The sequence below is a fragment of the Crinia signifera genome, chromosome 3 (assembly GCF_055691185.1).
Source record: "Crinia signifera chromosome 3, ASM5569118v1, whole genome shotgun sequence".
NCBI lineage: Eukaryota > Metazoa > Chordata > Amphibia > Anura > Myobatrachidae > Crinia > Crinia signifera.
Genome location: NC_139219.1, coordinates 120,853,908 through 120,870,477, shown reverse-complemented (window position 1 = coordinate 120,870,477; position 16,570 = coordinate 120,853,908). Strand labels below are relative to the sequence as shown.

Genomic DNA, 16,570 nt, shown 5'->3' with positions numbered 1-16,570 from the left:
AGTGATGTTTTATAAATCATATTTTCTATTGATTGCATCAAGTAAATATATATATATATATATATATATATATATAATCTCAGTCAGTCCGGCACTCAGCCTTTCGTTGAGCAGCCACCTGGGTGCCCTCCGGGGGGTAGGTGTAGGAAGCTATAGCAAGCAAGCAGCGGCACTCTGTTAACTATAATTCTTCCAGTTGTGTGGCGCTCTCTTTTACAACTACAGAGCTCTATATTTATATATGTACACTTGATTAAACTGCTCTGTAACCGTAAAATATTTACTAGTTCTTTATAAAGCAATTTCCAGAATTGCATTTGGGAGCAGCCCTATATTATTTTATAGTGGAATTTACTTTTATTTTGTTGGAACAAAGTCTATACCTTCGCACCTGTTTTTGTTTCAGTGACTGAATAGATAGGATGGACATCTCAAAACTACTAAATCGCTCCAATGCGAAGCTAGATGGATCGCACGACTTAATGTAATTCAACCCAAGGGTTGAAATGAAAATATTTCTTTCAACTGCTTTATTTTACCTTAACCTACTGCTTTTTAGTGTAAGCATAAGGTATATAACAATTTGTTCCTATTGCTTTTTTAATATAGATCCTTCCTTGACACTTGCTAGAAATAGTATTAATACGTAATGAATCCATTTAAATTATTTGCTACATTTATTGAAGCAATGTATCTAAACAACATTTATTGGTCTTCTACAATGTACTGGTTTCCATGGTAATAGGTTCCCCAACTGGTAAAGAATTACACAGGCATAATGAAGTTAATAGTCACCACTGGGAGGGTGAGCGGTCCCGCCTTGGATAGCGGACTTTCACCTGGTGTATCAGGTCATGTATAAAAGGTATGTACTGTATTATTTTTAGGTTATATAACCAGATGACAGTAAATAACAAACGTTGCAAGCTACCCAAATAGCATTACATTGCTTATATTGCTGCTGAGAGTGCTGGATCCCCGATGTCTAAATGCTTTTACTACATTATAAGGAGTGCCAGATAGATAGATTACTGTATATACTCGAGTATAAGCAGACATTTTCACACATTTTTTATGCTGAAAAAGCCCCCCTCGGCTTATACTTGAGTGAGGTTCTCCGGGACCAGCACTGCTGTGGAGGGCACCCAGCGCAGGGGGACATGATGAGGGAGGAGGGGACCCTATACAACTGCAGGAGATGATGCGGTAGGAGGGGACCCAGCGCGGCTGCAGGAGATGATGCGGGAGGAGGGGACCCAGCGCGGCTGCAGGAGATGATGCGGGAGGAGGGGACCCAGCGCGGCTGCAGGAGATGATGCGGGAGGAGGGGACCCAGCGCGGCTGCAGGAGATGATGCGGGAGGAGGGGACCCAGCGCGGCTGCAGGAGATGATGCGGGAGGAGGGGACCCAGCGCGGCTGCAGGAGATGATGCGGGAGGAGGGGACCCAGCGCGGCTGCAGGAGATGATGCGGGAGGAGGGGACCCAGCGCGGCTGCAGGAGATGATGCGGGAGGAGGGGACCCAGCGCGGCTGCAGGAGATGATGCGGGAGGAGGGGACCCAGCGCGGCTGCAGGAGATGATGCGGGAGGAGGGGACCCAGCGCGGCTGCAGGAGATGATGCGGGAGGAGGGGACCCAGTGTGGCCATTGAGAACAATAGATTAGCCATGGCTAGCCATGGCTAGCCCTGCCCAAAGGAGCAAAGATGAAACTTGCTCCTACTGTACCTCTCCTCTCCCTCATTCCCATCCGTCTATGAAACTTTGGCTCCTCTCCCCCTGGCCACTGGTACTGTGCCTTGTAAAGTGTTTGTGTGTCAGTGTGCCCCTGTGCCTTGTGTAGTGTTTGTCAGTGTGCCCCTAGACCCTGTGGATTTCCCACTCTAGGCTCATATTTGAGTCAGTACGTTTTTCGGCTTATATTCGGATCGATTTAAATGGATAGAGATATATATCTATATACATGCGGGGGTGAGAGAGGCACTCGCAGCTGAATAAAAACTCCAAGTAAACTTGTTAAGAGCGACGTTTCAACGTCCTTTATTGGACATTTTCTTCAGGCTAATGAAAACAAGATCTTACCGTAGCTTTATACACCACCGTGCTCAAACGTCTCACGCCGTCCAGCTGATCGGCGCGCCAGGAGTGACGTAATAAGAGTGCTACCATTAACAAGGTTACATGAAAAAACAAAGTGCGATCCATATTAAACAGATAGCACAATCGACAGGATTGTTATAAGTCAATTTCTGATCCATTCAAGTCTGATCAACAAATTGATAAGCTCATACAGAAATTCCTGGTACGTGGCTACAAACTCCAGGATTTGCTTTCAGCTAAAGACAGGGACGCTGTAATTTCACTTGAACAGCTCCTGGCCCCTAAGTTGCACCACCTCCCTCAAGTATCATCCCGTGGGTAACCACATTTACCAAAGAAAGTCGGTTGATAAACAAAATCTCTAAAAAATTGTGGCCTATTGTCAAAACTGACCGTGACATCAATATTCCTGATAACATGCCTTGTATCAGAGAGGCCCTAATATCCGTGATATTTTGGTGAAAACCGACATTACCGGCTTCAACCTGCCTGAAAAACCTCCACCACATGGTTGCATCCGATGCACTTGCACGGTTTGCACATGCATGATACCAGGTAACCACCCGCATCATGGCACTAAGTACAGCATTAGGCACACGTTGTCCTGTCAAAGCAAATTCGTGGTCTACCAGCTCATTTACCCCTGCGGCTTGTCATACATTGGCAAGACCGAGAGGAGTTTTAAGGAGCGCATCACCACCCACCGCACTACCATCCGTGCAGCACTCGCAGGTGGCAAATGTGACTTGCCAGTACCCAAGCATTTCAGGTCTAGACAGCATACTTTGCCCTCTTTGAGATACCGCATGATAGACCATATTCCCCTCAATTTGAGGGGCGGTAATCATGGCTTGCAACTTTTAAAATGCGAGACACGGTGGATGCACCGCTTAGACACTCTGGCACCGCGAGGACTGAATGAGCTAGCAGGCATCAGTTGTCTTACTAGAATGTAAACTCGTAGCTTGCACTGTTTGTTGATCATTATAACTATGGTTCAGTTTTGTGTTCTGCAATGTTAGGTCATGTGTTTGATTGTCATTTATGTATTGTTATTATGATGTTTTGTTGCCGACCTAAGTGTGACCTGTTCAGCTTAGTGCAAATTCCATAATCTTGTACACAGTCTTTTGTATATACCTATTATTATGTTGTGCTTATTGCCCAGTTCAAAAGTCAGTAATTGTCTACTTGTCCTGTCGATTGCGCTATCTGTTTAATATGGATCGCACTTTGTTTTTTCATGTAACCTTGGTGATGGTAGCACTCTTATGACGTAACTCCTGGCGCGCTGGACGGCGGGAGACGTTTGAGCACGGTGGTGTATAAAGCTACGGTAAGATCTTGTTTTCATTAGCCTGAAGAAAATGTCCAATAAAGGACGTTGAAACGTAGCTCTTAACAAGTTTACTTGGAGTTTTTATTCAGCTGCGAGTGCCGCTCTCACCCCCGCATGTATCCATTGTCTTGTGCAGGCACCCAGCCACTATCACTCAGCATTGCGCCGTGGATCGTGCCGGTTATATATATATATATATATATATATATATATATATATATATATATATATATATATATATATATATATATATATATATATATATATATATATATATATATATATATATATATATATATATATATATAGACAGGGCTATTTTTCAGCAGGCTCCAGCAGGAACTGAGGCCCTTATTCTAGTTCACTCTGACAAAATATTTCTTAGATGGACAAAACCATGTGCACTGCAGGTGAGGCAGGTGTAAAACCCCACCCAAATCTGATTATCTCTGCACAAGTAACACCTGCCTCACCTGCAGTGCATATGGTTTTGTCCATCTAAGAAATATTTTGTCAGAAAGAGTGAACTAGAATAAGGGCCTCAGTTCCTGCTGGATCCTACTGAAAAATACCCCTGGATATAGATATATAGAAGAGAAAATATATATTTTCTCTTCTATATATCTAGAAGGAGAGGGAGAGAGACTTGTAGTGGCCCAGCACTCCACCTCTCTTTGCAGCTACCTCAGTGCCTTCTGGATACACGATGATATACAGACAGCGGCACTCGGCAGTTTTTTTTCCAAAATAGTGTATTAAAAGTGACCAAACCAACGTTTCAAGGACACGCCCCTTTGTCAAGGTGTAGGTGAAAACAGTGCACATAAAACATGATGACCTTAAATAGTGGTGAGTGCAGTAACAAAATATATATTATATATATATATATATATATATATATATATATATATATATATATATATAGCAGTTTTGTAGCCCGGCACTCCTATGCCAACAGGGAAAGTGGCGATGTTGACCTACCCGGATGCCCGCACTGAGACTCGCAAATACAAACAATGAAGAAGGGCGTCACTCCGGGGCTTGTGCGTAGCAAGAATTTTAATGCAGCGTTAACGCTGCATTAAAATTCTTGCTACGCACAAGCCCCGGAGTGACGCTCTTCATGTATGTATGTATGTATGTATGTATGTATGTATGTATGTATGTATGTATGTATGTATGTATGTATGTATGTATGTATATATATATATATATATATATATATATATATATATATATATATATATATATATATATATATATATATATATATATATATATATATATATATCCTGAGGAGGTTGGCGGCACTCACAGCATAAAAAGAAACTCAGGAGACAATGTTGCCATAACGTTTCAATTCGTGTTTAACGAATTGTCATCAGAAGTACAACAAATGATTCAAAGGTACTGTACATGAAAGGTACCAAGAACCCAAATGCACATGAACAGATCCCGCAGCGCAGCTCAACTGCTGACGTCACACTGTTGGGGCTGAATTGGTTGCTAGGCAACCCGCATATACAACCAGTGTTATAAACATAAAGGAAACTGCTCAGAAGCATAAGACAATGGTCTGCGATAGAGGCAAATAAAAGATACTGTTAAATACACTATACTGAGTTCAATGTGACCGCAGCAGCATAGATCCGCAAGATCCACTATCGGGTATGGGTTATTAGGTCGACCCATATTAGGTTGACCACTGAAGGGCGACATGGCTTAGGTTGACACATGAAATAGGTCGACAATAGCAAGGTCAACATGATTTTTTTACTTTCTGTGGTCCCAATTGTTGACATGGACACCGTCAAAATGTACCGCTGTGCGCTACATGCTTTGGGCACACCATTCTATTCTCCCTCCATGCCCTAGTGGATGGTAGCACACAAAATACCAACTGTGGGCACGTCACCTCAAAAAAAGGTGAAAAACTCATGTCGACCTTGCCATCATCGAACTAATGCTTGTGTTTACCTTCCATCCCTGTCGACCTAATGATGGTATACCCCTTTTTCATTCAAATGGAAACACAGGGAAGATGCGCTAAGCAGTGGAGTAGTGACCCACAGCAACCACCCAGCTTCTACCTGACATTTTATAGATTATACAGTACTTGAAAAATGTTACTTTGACACTGATTTACGAACAACTTCTACCCCAATATATCAGCTCTTACACTGTACTTGATTTTTGATGCTACATTTGTATATTATATTCTTTAAAGGTTATTAATAGGTAAGCCAATTTTACATTCATTTGGAGAGTACAGTACAGTACATCTCAAACTTAGAGCCATCCTAGGGCAAATAACACATATGAAACAGTCCAGTCCCTAGTTAAGTTTTAAATAGAAAATGTGACAAAAAGTTCAAGAGGGAAAATAGAAAAAGAAGGGAAGTCATTAAAGCTTTTAAAAATAGTTTCCCAACAGCATGCAACCATATTGTAGCAATCATTTTTCAATTATATACAGTAAAAGTATTTGATGAGTTGCGATAAGCAACATGACTACTTTTCTCCATTTTTAGTAAATTTACCCTAGAATGCTAGAATATAGTGAAAGAGCCGATCGAACTACATATACAGAATTTGTTTGGCAGGAACCTTCTTCATGCTGATCTGCAACACAATTTATGATGCTCATACTTCTAATGAACACTATTGATATCAGTGACATTTCACACTCCTGCCGGAAGGTTAAATCCCGCACGGCCTGGGAGCCGTGCCGCACACATTAGTTGTGAATGGATACCGCCACTGGAAGGGACGGCTGCCGGGCTGTGGCCACCCCCTCCATGATAACCTACTCTGCTGCACGGCTCCCTGGCCGTGCGGGATTTCACCGTCCGGCAGGAGCCGGAGGGTGTGAAACCGGCCATATAGTGGAACTATAAATCCCGGCAAGCAGTTGCTATCAAGACATTCTGGAATATGGAACCTTACACAATATTTGGACATTTCCATATTCCTGAGAGTGCATGAAAGCGGTTGTAACACTGTCTTTATTTATAAATAAAGCATCATGTTGACATCAAGCAGCACAACATAACCCGTAACAAAGTGACATGCACCACCCGAACCTTCATAAACTCGTCTTTATCGAAGCACAAAGCGCCAGGACTCTGCGGTAACTGCATCTTCTCTCCCTGTTCGGATGTTTAGTTCACACAGATCCAGAAACCCTGCAATGAGATGATCTAGCCACTCTGACACGGCACTTCCGCCAGCTCTTGAGACATATGATGACGTTGACAAGAGACTGTGTAAGAGAGAATATGTGTAATACAATAGCAGCGCCACCTACTGGTCGCCAGCTGTTAACTGAAAGTTGTTTATTTACCAAATTGCGCCGAGGTTCACTCTGCCGCTCGGTTAATAGCTTGCGATGGATTGGGCCCGGCGGGTTGTAGACGAAATTCTGTCCAAGTGTACCAGTTCCCAGTGGTACATTGCGGTCCCGGCAGTGTGCGTGGCGTCATCACGTCATGCGGCCCGCCCGCGGACCCGCTAATACATTCAGGGCCTGGTCATGACTGTAATTGCCGCCCGGCGCATTTGAAAACACCGGAATACAGAGGCGCTCGCTAGCCCGCGTGATCTTTGTGGCTGGAGGCTGGAGCCTGTTGAGGGAAGCTGTCGGTCGCCAGAGCCAGATTAAGGTCTAAATGGGCCTGGAGCTGAAAATGATCAAGGGCCTATTATGCGCAATAATAGGGGTTGCGGCCAGCACCTAATAATGTGGGTGGCGTGACCAGTGTTCTGTTTGGGTGGTCTGCTCATGGGTGTGTCTCTATTTGTGTAAATACTTTCAACTAATTATATATGCCTGGAAAAGGCAGGGGGATGGCATAAGAAAAATGCAGGGAGATATATTGGCGGGTGCACTCCAACGGTGCACCCGCAGGACGCCGATGTCCTAAGATACTTGTGGGGTGAGGCGGCACTCCAGTCATAAAAAAATACTGAAAATCGAAACTTGGAAGACAATATGTCAGCACCTTTTATGTGGTCACCTAAGTTTACCACACCATATACCCCTTATACAAATCATGCAACACAATAGTAACCCCTTATACTGTACTTGCTTCTTACACATTATGCCACATGGAATGAGACAAACTTCACACCGATTGAGCAAAAATTCACACTATGGCACACAGATTGAGTCAAAATTCACGTTATGCCACACAGATTAAGGCAAAATTCACATTTTGCCACATGGATTGAGCCAAAATACACACTATACCAGGCATGTCCAAACAGTGGCCCTCCAGCTGTTGTGAAACTACACGTCCCAGCAAGCCTTGCCATAGTTTTAGCATTCCCTAATTGCAAAACTGTGGCAATGCATGATGGGACTTGTAGTTTCACAGCTGGAGGGCCATAGTTTGGACATGCCTGCATACCAAACAGATTGAGCAATAATGCACAATATGCTTCATAAATAGGGGCATTGCGCGCCAAAGGCGCACATTAAAAATTTACATTATAATGCCCATTACATGTTAAGCCTCACACCATAATCTCCATTACGTATTATGCCAAACACCATAATGCCTATTAAAAATTATGCTACATAAGTGTTGCTTACCTACATGTTCATTGCCAGGGGTTCCATGTTCATTGCCAGGGGTTCCATGTTCATTGCCAGGGGTTCCATGCTCATTGCCAGGGGTTCCATGCTCGTTGCCATGTGGGATTACATGCTCATTGCCAAGGGGGAATACATGCTCGCGGTAACTGGGGGACAGTCGCCGCCGGGCAGAACTGACAGCCATTAACAGCTGGGCAGAGAGCAGGGGGCTGCCCGGCTGCATGCCCAACTGCATGTCCCGGCTATTTGAAATAATACCCCTTTGATACCAGAAAATGCAGGGAATATGGTCCCAGGATCATGCAGGGACATTCTCGGACTGGCCCCTTTTACACCAGCCTAGTCCCTGCATTTTCTGGTGTGAGGGGGAGAGAAAACCACCCCCGCCCCCTTTAAACAACCAGCTATATCTTCAGAACCTACTGACCCATTTACATGTAGCCTTCGAATGATTTTGGTCCCGTGAAACTGGGCCGTTTGGTTCCAGAGAAATCTGTCCTCAAACAACTTGAACAGCCATGAAATTACATTTCAGAAATGAAAAAAAATAATAGTTTTACCTGCAATATCTCTAGAACCAATGAACCCATATGGACCAGGTATCAGATTGAAGGCCCAGCGATTTTGGTTCGACTGAGATCAACCTCGAGTTTCTGTGATGCTGTAACGCAGGGGTGGGGAACCTTTTTTGTGCCAAGGGCCAATTTTTATGGTGGAGAAATCCTTCGAGTGGGCCATATTTAAAAATTAATCTTACAAATTGTCCTGCTGCAGCCGTCCCACGCTCCGGCAGCTGCCGCTGAATAGGACTGATAGTCTTTGGTTGCTGTTAATTAAGAGGAATCTCGCAAAAACTACCAACCTCTCGCAAGAAGTCCCTTGTACTTGACTCATGGTAAAGCTGCCGGGTGGGTAGGAGAGCCACTCAGACCGGCTATGGGGGCCGCATTCGGCCCCCGGGCCTGAGGTTCCCCACCACTGCTGTAGGGGAACTGGCAGCCGTTGGAACCGGGTGGAGGTCGGAATTAGCGGGTCCCATGTTATCCTATGGGGAAAACGTTCCAGGTTTGCCTGGCAGTATCTCCGGTTCCCGGGGGGCTAGCGACGCGGGGCTGGTCTCCTTGGAAAGCCCTGACCCTCAGCTACAAAATGGGCCTATTTGGAGAGTTGGCCTGGAGCTATAGCTCCATCAGGCCCATTGTTAATCCGGCTCTGTCGGTCGCGCAGTGAGTGTCTGTCACATTCTACCTGTGGTCGAAGGGCCCTTTGCAGCCTCATATGCCCTGCTCATAGTCTTTGCTGCTGTGTTATTACAGGTACTATACATGGCCATGTGAGCTGGGGTAAAAAAAAAAAGGTGCGGTCATTAAGTCAGCTCATATTTGCCTACCTGACCCTCTCCATGCGGGAGAAAATTATCTGTTTCTGGACTTCCCTGGTAATGTATGATTGCCATGACTTGTGGGGAGCTAGGTAAAGGTGTTTTACCAAGGTGCTGGAAATCATATATTACCAGGGAAGTCCAGGAGCAGAGCATTTTCTCCCGCATGGAGAGGGTCAGGTAGGCAGGTATGCCTCAGCTGAACCTGGTACCTACAGCTAAACGGGCAATATGTTTCATTATATCTGTGGTCAACAGGGCAGCCGAGAGGTATGCCAGGCCCTGGTAAAATTTTGGGGGCGTGGCCTAATCGTGGGAGGCATGGCCACCTCCTGCAATTAGTCCACACCCTTACAATGTTTAGAAGGGATGCAAAAACGGTACTTATTTAGTTTCATGGTGGCAGCTGTATGCTATGCTAGGTTTGAATCTTGGCAGCACGCCAACGTTATCAGCGTTGTGCGGCAGCACCTTTCTAAGCTACGTTATCAGCGTAGCGCGGCAGCAGCCCTACGCTAAGATCAGCCCAATGGCTTTCCTAAGCTACATTATCAGCGTAGCGCGGCAGCAACGCTACGCTAAGATCAGCCCAGCGGCTATTCTAAGCAATGTTATCAGCATAGCGCGGCAGCAGCGCTACGCTAAGATCAGCCCAACGGCTTTTCTAAGCTACGTTATCAACGTAGCGCGGCAGCAGCGCTATCAGCGTAGTGCGGCAGCAGCGCTACCCTATGTGTAGCTACATTATCAGCGTAGCTCATCGGCTGCCGGTAGCTACATTATCAGTGTATCTCATAGGCTGCCTTGAACTACGTTGTCAGTGTAGTGACTGAGCGTGAGCCCAGCGCTGACAGGTCATTGTGGCATTTATAGTTCCACAGAGAATTAGACAGCCCGGCACTCCGCTAATAAAGGGGGTGTCTGAAGGGTGCGTCTAGTACTTAGACCAGGCATTCCCAACCACGGTCCTCAAGGCACACCAACAGTGCAGGTTTTAGAGATATCCAGGCTTGACCACAGGTGACTTAATTAGTACTTAAGTTATTTTGATTTAACCATCTGTGCTGACGCCTGGATATCACTAAAACCTGCACTGTTGGTGTGCCTTGAGGACCGTGGTTGGGAATGCCTGACTTATACACTATAGCGTCTAAGTACAGCGCCAGTAAAGCTACGTTATCAGTGTAGCTGCCTTACTTGTGTAGTTTTACGGCGCCAGCTTGAACTATTTCTCTGTGGAACTACAAGTGCCACAATGAATTGTCAGCGTAGTGACTCCATGGCAGCTCAGTGCTGACTGGTTGCTACGTTATCAGCGTAGTTGCCTTACTTGTGTCGTTTCACGGCGCCAGTTTGAACTACGTTGTCAGCGGTAGTGACTCAGCAGCAGGCCATGTAAATGTGGCACTTGTAGTTCCACAGAGAAATAGACAGCACGGCACACCGCTAATAAAGGGGGCGTCTAAAGTAGACACCCCGGCAAACCGCTAACAAAGGGGGCGTCTGAATTTTGCGTCTACTACTTAGATAATAGTGTTCACTCTAGAATTTTTTTAGGGCAGGGTGCTGACCACGGGGAGGGCACATTTTTCAATCGTGAGGGCACATTTTTCAGTCAGGAAGGCACATTTTCATTTTAAAGGGCAAAACGATGCGATAGATAGATATCTATATAGATATATATCTATATAGACAGTGGTCGAAGTGGAAATTTTAAAGTGGGGATATCTAAAAGTGAAGATTGGGGTAATGCCTAAGGCACGCTCGCTCCAGAAAAAGTGGGCGTGGCCACCTAAAATGGGACGTGTCCTTGAGTGTAGTGTGCCATGCCATGTTCTCTTATGTACATTATGCAACACAATAGTAGACCCCCTTATACTTGCCCCATAAACATTATGCCACACGGAATCAGCCAAAATTCAATTTAAGGTGCCCATACATGGAGCGATGTGCTCCATGCATTTCGAACTAGATCACATCGCATCTAGTTAAAAATGTATGCGATGTGCTAAAGCAGCGTGCATTTTGAACTAGATGCAATCTATTTCAAAAAGTACATGCAGCACATACTTTTTGTGCTGTGCGATGCGAGGGACCGCCCATCGCCTCGCAAAAAAGGATCGCTCTGTTTATGGGCTCCTTTATGCCAAAATTAGAGTGCCAAAATTCACGTCCTGCCACCTGGGTTGAGTCAAAATTCACATCCTGGTACCCAAACTGAGGCAAAAATCCCCTTCTTGGTACCCAGACTGAGCCAAAATTTACACCCTGATGCCCAAACTGAGCCCAAAAGTCCCTTCTTGGTACCCGGACTGAGCCAAAATTCACATCCAGGTACCCAGACTGAGCCAAAATTCACATCCTGGTACCCGGACTGAGCCAGAATTCACATCATGCCACCCGGACAGAGCCAAAATTCACATCATGCCACACTGAAAGAGCAAAAATTCACATTATGCAACATATATTGAGTCAAAATTCACATCGTGCCACCCGTAATGAACCAAAATTTACGTCAAGCCACCAGGATTGAGCCAAAATTCACGTCATGCCACCCAGATTAAGGAAAAAATTAACGTTTTGCCACACGGTTGAACCAAACTTTACATACCCTCACACAGACTGAGCCAAAGTTTGGGGACACGGAGAGAGGCATGCATGGGCACACAGGGACAGGGGCACAGATGGGCAGGGAGAGAGGCACATTTGGGCAGGGGCTCACACAGCAGGGACAGAGGCACAGATGGGCAGGGACAGAGGAACGCACAGGCAGGGACAGAGGTACACATTGGCAGGGACAGATGCACACACTGGTAGGGGCACGCAGGCGCAGAGGCACACATTGAAGGGACAGAGGAACACGTGGGTAAAGGCACACATGGCGAGAGGAGGGGGGTGAAGAAGGTTGAGCATGGCGTGTCAGCTAGGCAGGGGGAGGAGGCAGGCTGCTTGTAATAGCGCTGACAGGCGCTCACATGATGGTTGTAATATGAAGAGAGAAAGGGAATTATATTTTGCCTCCCTTTTATACCACGTTAGAATATAAGGCTGTGTTGTTCCCTACAGTATATTGGGTTCTGGCAGATCATGCACTTTATTGCTTGCTATATATTGCATGTGAGTACCATATATGGGGCAGATTATTAAGCTCAGTGATAAACTGTCTGTTTTTTATCACCGGCCAATCAGCTCCTACCTGTGAAGTTACAGGCTTGGTTTGAAAAATGACAGGTAGGAGCTGATTGGCTGGTGATAAAAACCAGACAGTTTATCACTTCACCGAGCTTAATAAATCTGCCCCATAGTTTTAATAGTGATTTCTCTATTTCTTGCAGTGAATAAATTCCCAGTTGGTTCTAATATTTATTGCATTATTGCATCAGAAACACACTGTATATTGTTGTGTGTTTATTACAGAGATATAAGCACTGTTATCTGCATTTTAGTCTCGCCTCATGCAGTTAAGACACATTGGGTGACATTCTATGCTGTGCGCTAAATGCGCATGTTTTATTCGCGCACCACATCGCCGCAAATCGCACTTTTACAAATCGCACTTTTCAGTCAAAATGCGCATATTTAATGTGATGCGCATTGGAGCCTGAAAAGTGCGAAGTGGTGCGATTTGCGGCGAATTGGTGCGCTGTATTTAGTCCTGAAAATGTGCGATTTTCATGTCTAAAAATTGCAGGACAGCGCAAAGTTTAAAAAAAAAACGAGCGCGGGGTCCCGCGCCCGAGTATAACCAGCCCCGGGCTCACTGAGCCGGTGCTGGTGACATAAAATCAGGGTCCCCGATAAATAGGGGTCCCCTTGATTTCATGAAACCAGCACCAGGCTCAAGGTCCGGCGCTGGTTCCCAAAATACGGGGGACAAAGTGACTAGGGGTCCCCCGTATTTTAAGAACCAGCACCGGACACAACCAGCCAGCAGGGTAATGCCACAGCCGGGGGAAACTTATTATATAAGCTCCCGCGGCCAAAGCATTAACCCCCTGGCTGGTCAGCATGGGCAGGGGTCCTGGGGAAGTGGGGACCCCCCCCAATGAAGGGGTCCCCCCCCTCCAGGACTTACCAGCCCATGCTGATAGTCCGGGGCTGTCCCCGATGCCCCTGGGCGGTGGGCATCGGGCTGATGGCTTGTGTAAAAAAAGAAGTAAAACTATTGTTTTATACTGGCGAACTATGAGTCCCAGCAAGCCTACCCCGCATGCTGGGACTTGGAGAACCACAAGTCCCAGGATGCGGGGCATTAAAGGGCCCGCTGGCACTTGTAGTTCAGCAGTACAAAAAATAGTTAACAAAATCACACTGACACACTGTAAAATAAAAGTTTAATACATACAAAACACACACACACGGATACTTACCTACCTTGAGCCCGTAGGTCGGTCCCTGGATCCTGGGTCCGTCCTCCGGGGCTCCAGGGCAGAAGAGTCCGGTTCCGGGGCCTTGGTCCTGGTTCCGGGGCTGGTCCTGGGGTTCCGGGGCTCCTGGGCTGCAGAATCCGGGATCCGGGATCCGAGGTAGTCCCCAGGGGTACCTAAGGAAGCAAATCCAACTCACCTGGTCCCCGGCGACGACCTCGGAATCCTCTCCGGTGACAGCGCTGCTCCGATCTGGTACCCGGCTCGCAGGACTTTGACAGGCGCAGAGATGTTTCCTCCTCGGCGTCTCTGCACAGAATGATTTCTTGGCCAATCAGGAGCCGAGAAAGTCGGCTCCTGATTGGCCAGAAATCATTCTAAATAGAGACGCCGAGGAGGAAACATCTCTGCTCTAGATGCGCTGAGATGTTACTTCCTCGGCGTCTGTATTCAGAATGATTTCTGGCCAATCAGGAGCCGACTTTCTCGGCTCCTGATTGGCCAAGAAATCATTCTGTGCAGAGACGCCGAGGAGGAAACATCTCTGCGCCTGTCAAAGTCCTGCGAGCCGGGTACCAGATCGGAGCAGCGCTGTCACCGGAGAGGATTCCGAGGTCGTCGCCGGGGACCAGGTGAGTTGGATTTGCTTCCTTAGGTACCCCTGGGGACTACCTCGGATCCCGGACCCCGGATTCTGCAGCCCAGGAGCCCCGGAACCCCAGGACCAGCCCCGGAACCAGGACCAAGGCCCCGGAACCGGACTCTTCTGCCCTGGAGCCCCGGAGGACGGACCCAGGATCCAGGGACCGACCTACGGGCTCAAGGTAGGTAAGTATCAGTGTGTGTGTGTTTTGTATGTATTAAACTTTTATTTTACAGTGTGTCAGTGTGATTTTGTTAACTATTTTTTGTACTGCTGAACTACAAGTGCCAGCGGGCCCTTTAATGCCCCGCATGCTGGGACTTGTGGTTCTCCAAGTCCCAGCATGCGGGGTAGGCTTGCTGGGACTCATAGTTCGCCAGTATAAAACAATAGTTTTACTTCTTTTTTTACACAAGCCATCAGCCCGATGCCCACCACCCAGGGGCATCGGGGACAGCCCCGGACTATCAGCATGGGCTGGTAAGTCCTGGAGGGGGGGGACCCCTTCATTGGGGGGGGTCCCCACTTCCCCAGGACCCCTGCCCATGCTGACCAGCCAGGGGGTTAATGCTTTGGCCGCGGGAGCTTATATAATAAGTTTCCCCCGGCTGTGGCATTACCCTGCTGGCTGGTTGTGTCCGGTGCTGGTTCTTAAAATACGGGGGACCCCTAGTCACTTTGTCCCCCCTATTTTGGGAACCAGCGCCGGACCTTGAGCCTGGTGCTGGTTTCATGAAATCAAGGGGACCCCTATTTGTCGGGGACCCTGATTTTATGTCACCAGCACCGGCTCAGTGAGCCCGGGGCTGGTTATACTCGGGCGGGGGACCCCGCGCTCGGTTTTTTTTTATTTTAACCCTTTCTTTTATTTTTTACAGCAGAACCCTGCACAGAACATTGCGATCTGTGCAGGGTTCTGGCTAATTCGCCAAACAGACCCTGGTCTGAAATAAGTGCGAAAATTAGGCACCTAAATAATGCGATGTGCAAATGCGCATTGCATTAAATAAGCGACTTGTATACTTTTCTATACGAAAACATCTGGATGCGATAAAATTGCGAATTAATCTCGCAATTTTACTCAGCATACCTTAACGCACATAATATGCGATTTCAGTCCCTTAGCGCATCCCATTAAATTAACGATTTAATGGGAAAATGCGATATCGCCATTTTGTGGTCTAATTACCGCAAAAAAACGGAAATCGCAGTCCATAGAATGTCACCCATTCACTGTTTTTATGTCAGTGTAAGGATCCCTGCTGCAACTGACGCTGTTATGCTGTCTATCGCAGCTATAACCGTTTATCCGCAGGTATTTAAGGTGGCCATACATCAGAAAGATATTGTACCCAATCATACAATCTCAATTGATTGTAAGATGGATTGTATGCAGATTGTGCGCACATCTTGTGTACACAAATCATACAATCAATCATCAGATGGATTGTATGACTGATTGTATGATGGATTGTATGCAGATTGTGTGCACATCTTGTATACACAATCATACAGCAGATGGATTGTATGACTGATTGTAAGATGGATTGTGTGTAGATTGTGTGTCCAAAAACCACCAAGGACTGCCGGGGATTTCAAGGGAAATTGTACACAATCATGAGCGCAATCGATCTTAAGATCGATCTTTCTGATGTATGGCCAGCTTTAGATCTGATTTATATGCACAGAGTCCCCGCTGCTGTTAACATTGTTATTATAGGCTTCATATACCTTATCTGTGTTACATATATCATTTGTCATAGCAGATGTGACACTGTTGGTTCCCTTTGTTGTGAGTTATGAGCGCTGCCGTCGGCGCTTCAGTCCCGTTACCTCTCATGCCCCTTTCAGACCGCACTTTAAAAACGGTATATTGCCGTTTTTTTACCGTTTTAAAACGGTAATGTGTGCGGTCTGAAAGGTGCAGGACCACTTAACCGGTTAGAAAAAAACGTTTTTTTCTAACCGGTTAAAATGCAGGGTCCTACCCGTTTCAGAACCGGTATTTTAGGCTCAAAATCGGTTCTGAAACGGTATTTAGGACCCAGCCAATGAGCTGGGTCCTAAATTCAGCACAGTGAATACTTAATGAGCGCTCATTAAGTATTCACAGCACTGGAGCCCCCCGCACGCGTGTCGACAC

At 46.4% G+C, this 16,570-nt stretch overlaps 2 protein-coding genes across 2 annotated transcripts in view; one reads left to right on the top strand and one right to left on the bottom strand.

Annotated features, from left to right (window-relative positions):
• The window catches only part of COG2 (component of oligomeric golgi complex 2), a 265,347-nt gene extending 258,671 nt beyond the window's left edge, over positions 1-6,676 (bottom strand). Inside the window, exon 1 of the mRNA XM_083176425.1 lies at positions 6,523-6,676. Coding sequence (XP_083032551.1) covers positions 6,523-6,579 — 57 coding nt within the window. The 5' untranslated portion in view covers positions 6,580-6,676. The remainder of the gene's footprint in view (positions 1-6,522) is intronic.
• Positions 6,677-9,832: 3,156 nt separating this feature from the next.
• The window catches only part of LOC146062906 (histone H3-like centromeric protein A), a 34,244-nt gene continuing 27,506 nt past the window's right edge, over positions 9,833-16,570 (top strand). Inside the window, exon 1 of the mRNA XM_083174914.1 lies at positions 9,833-10,124. Within this exon, the coding sequence (XP_083031040.1) occupies positions 9,833-10,124 (292 nt within the window). The remainder of the gene's footprint in view (positions 10,125-16,570) is intronic.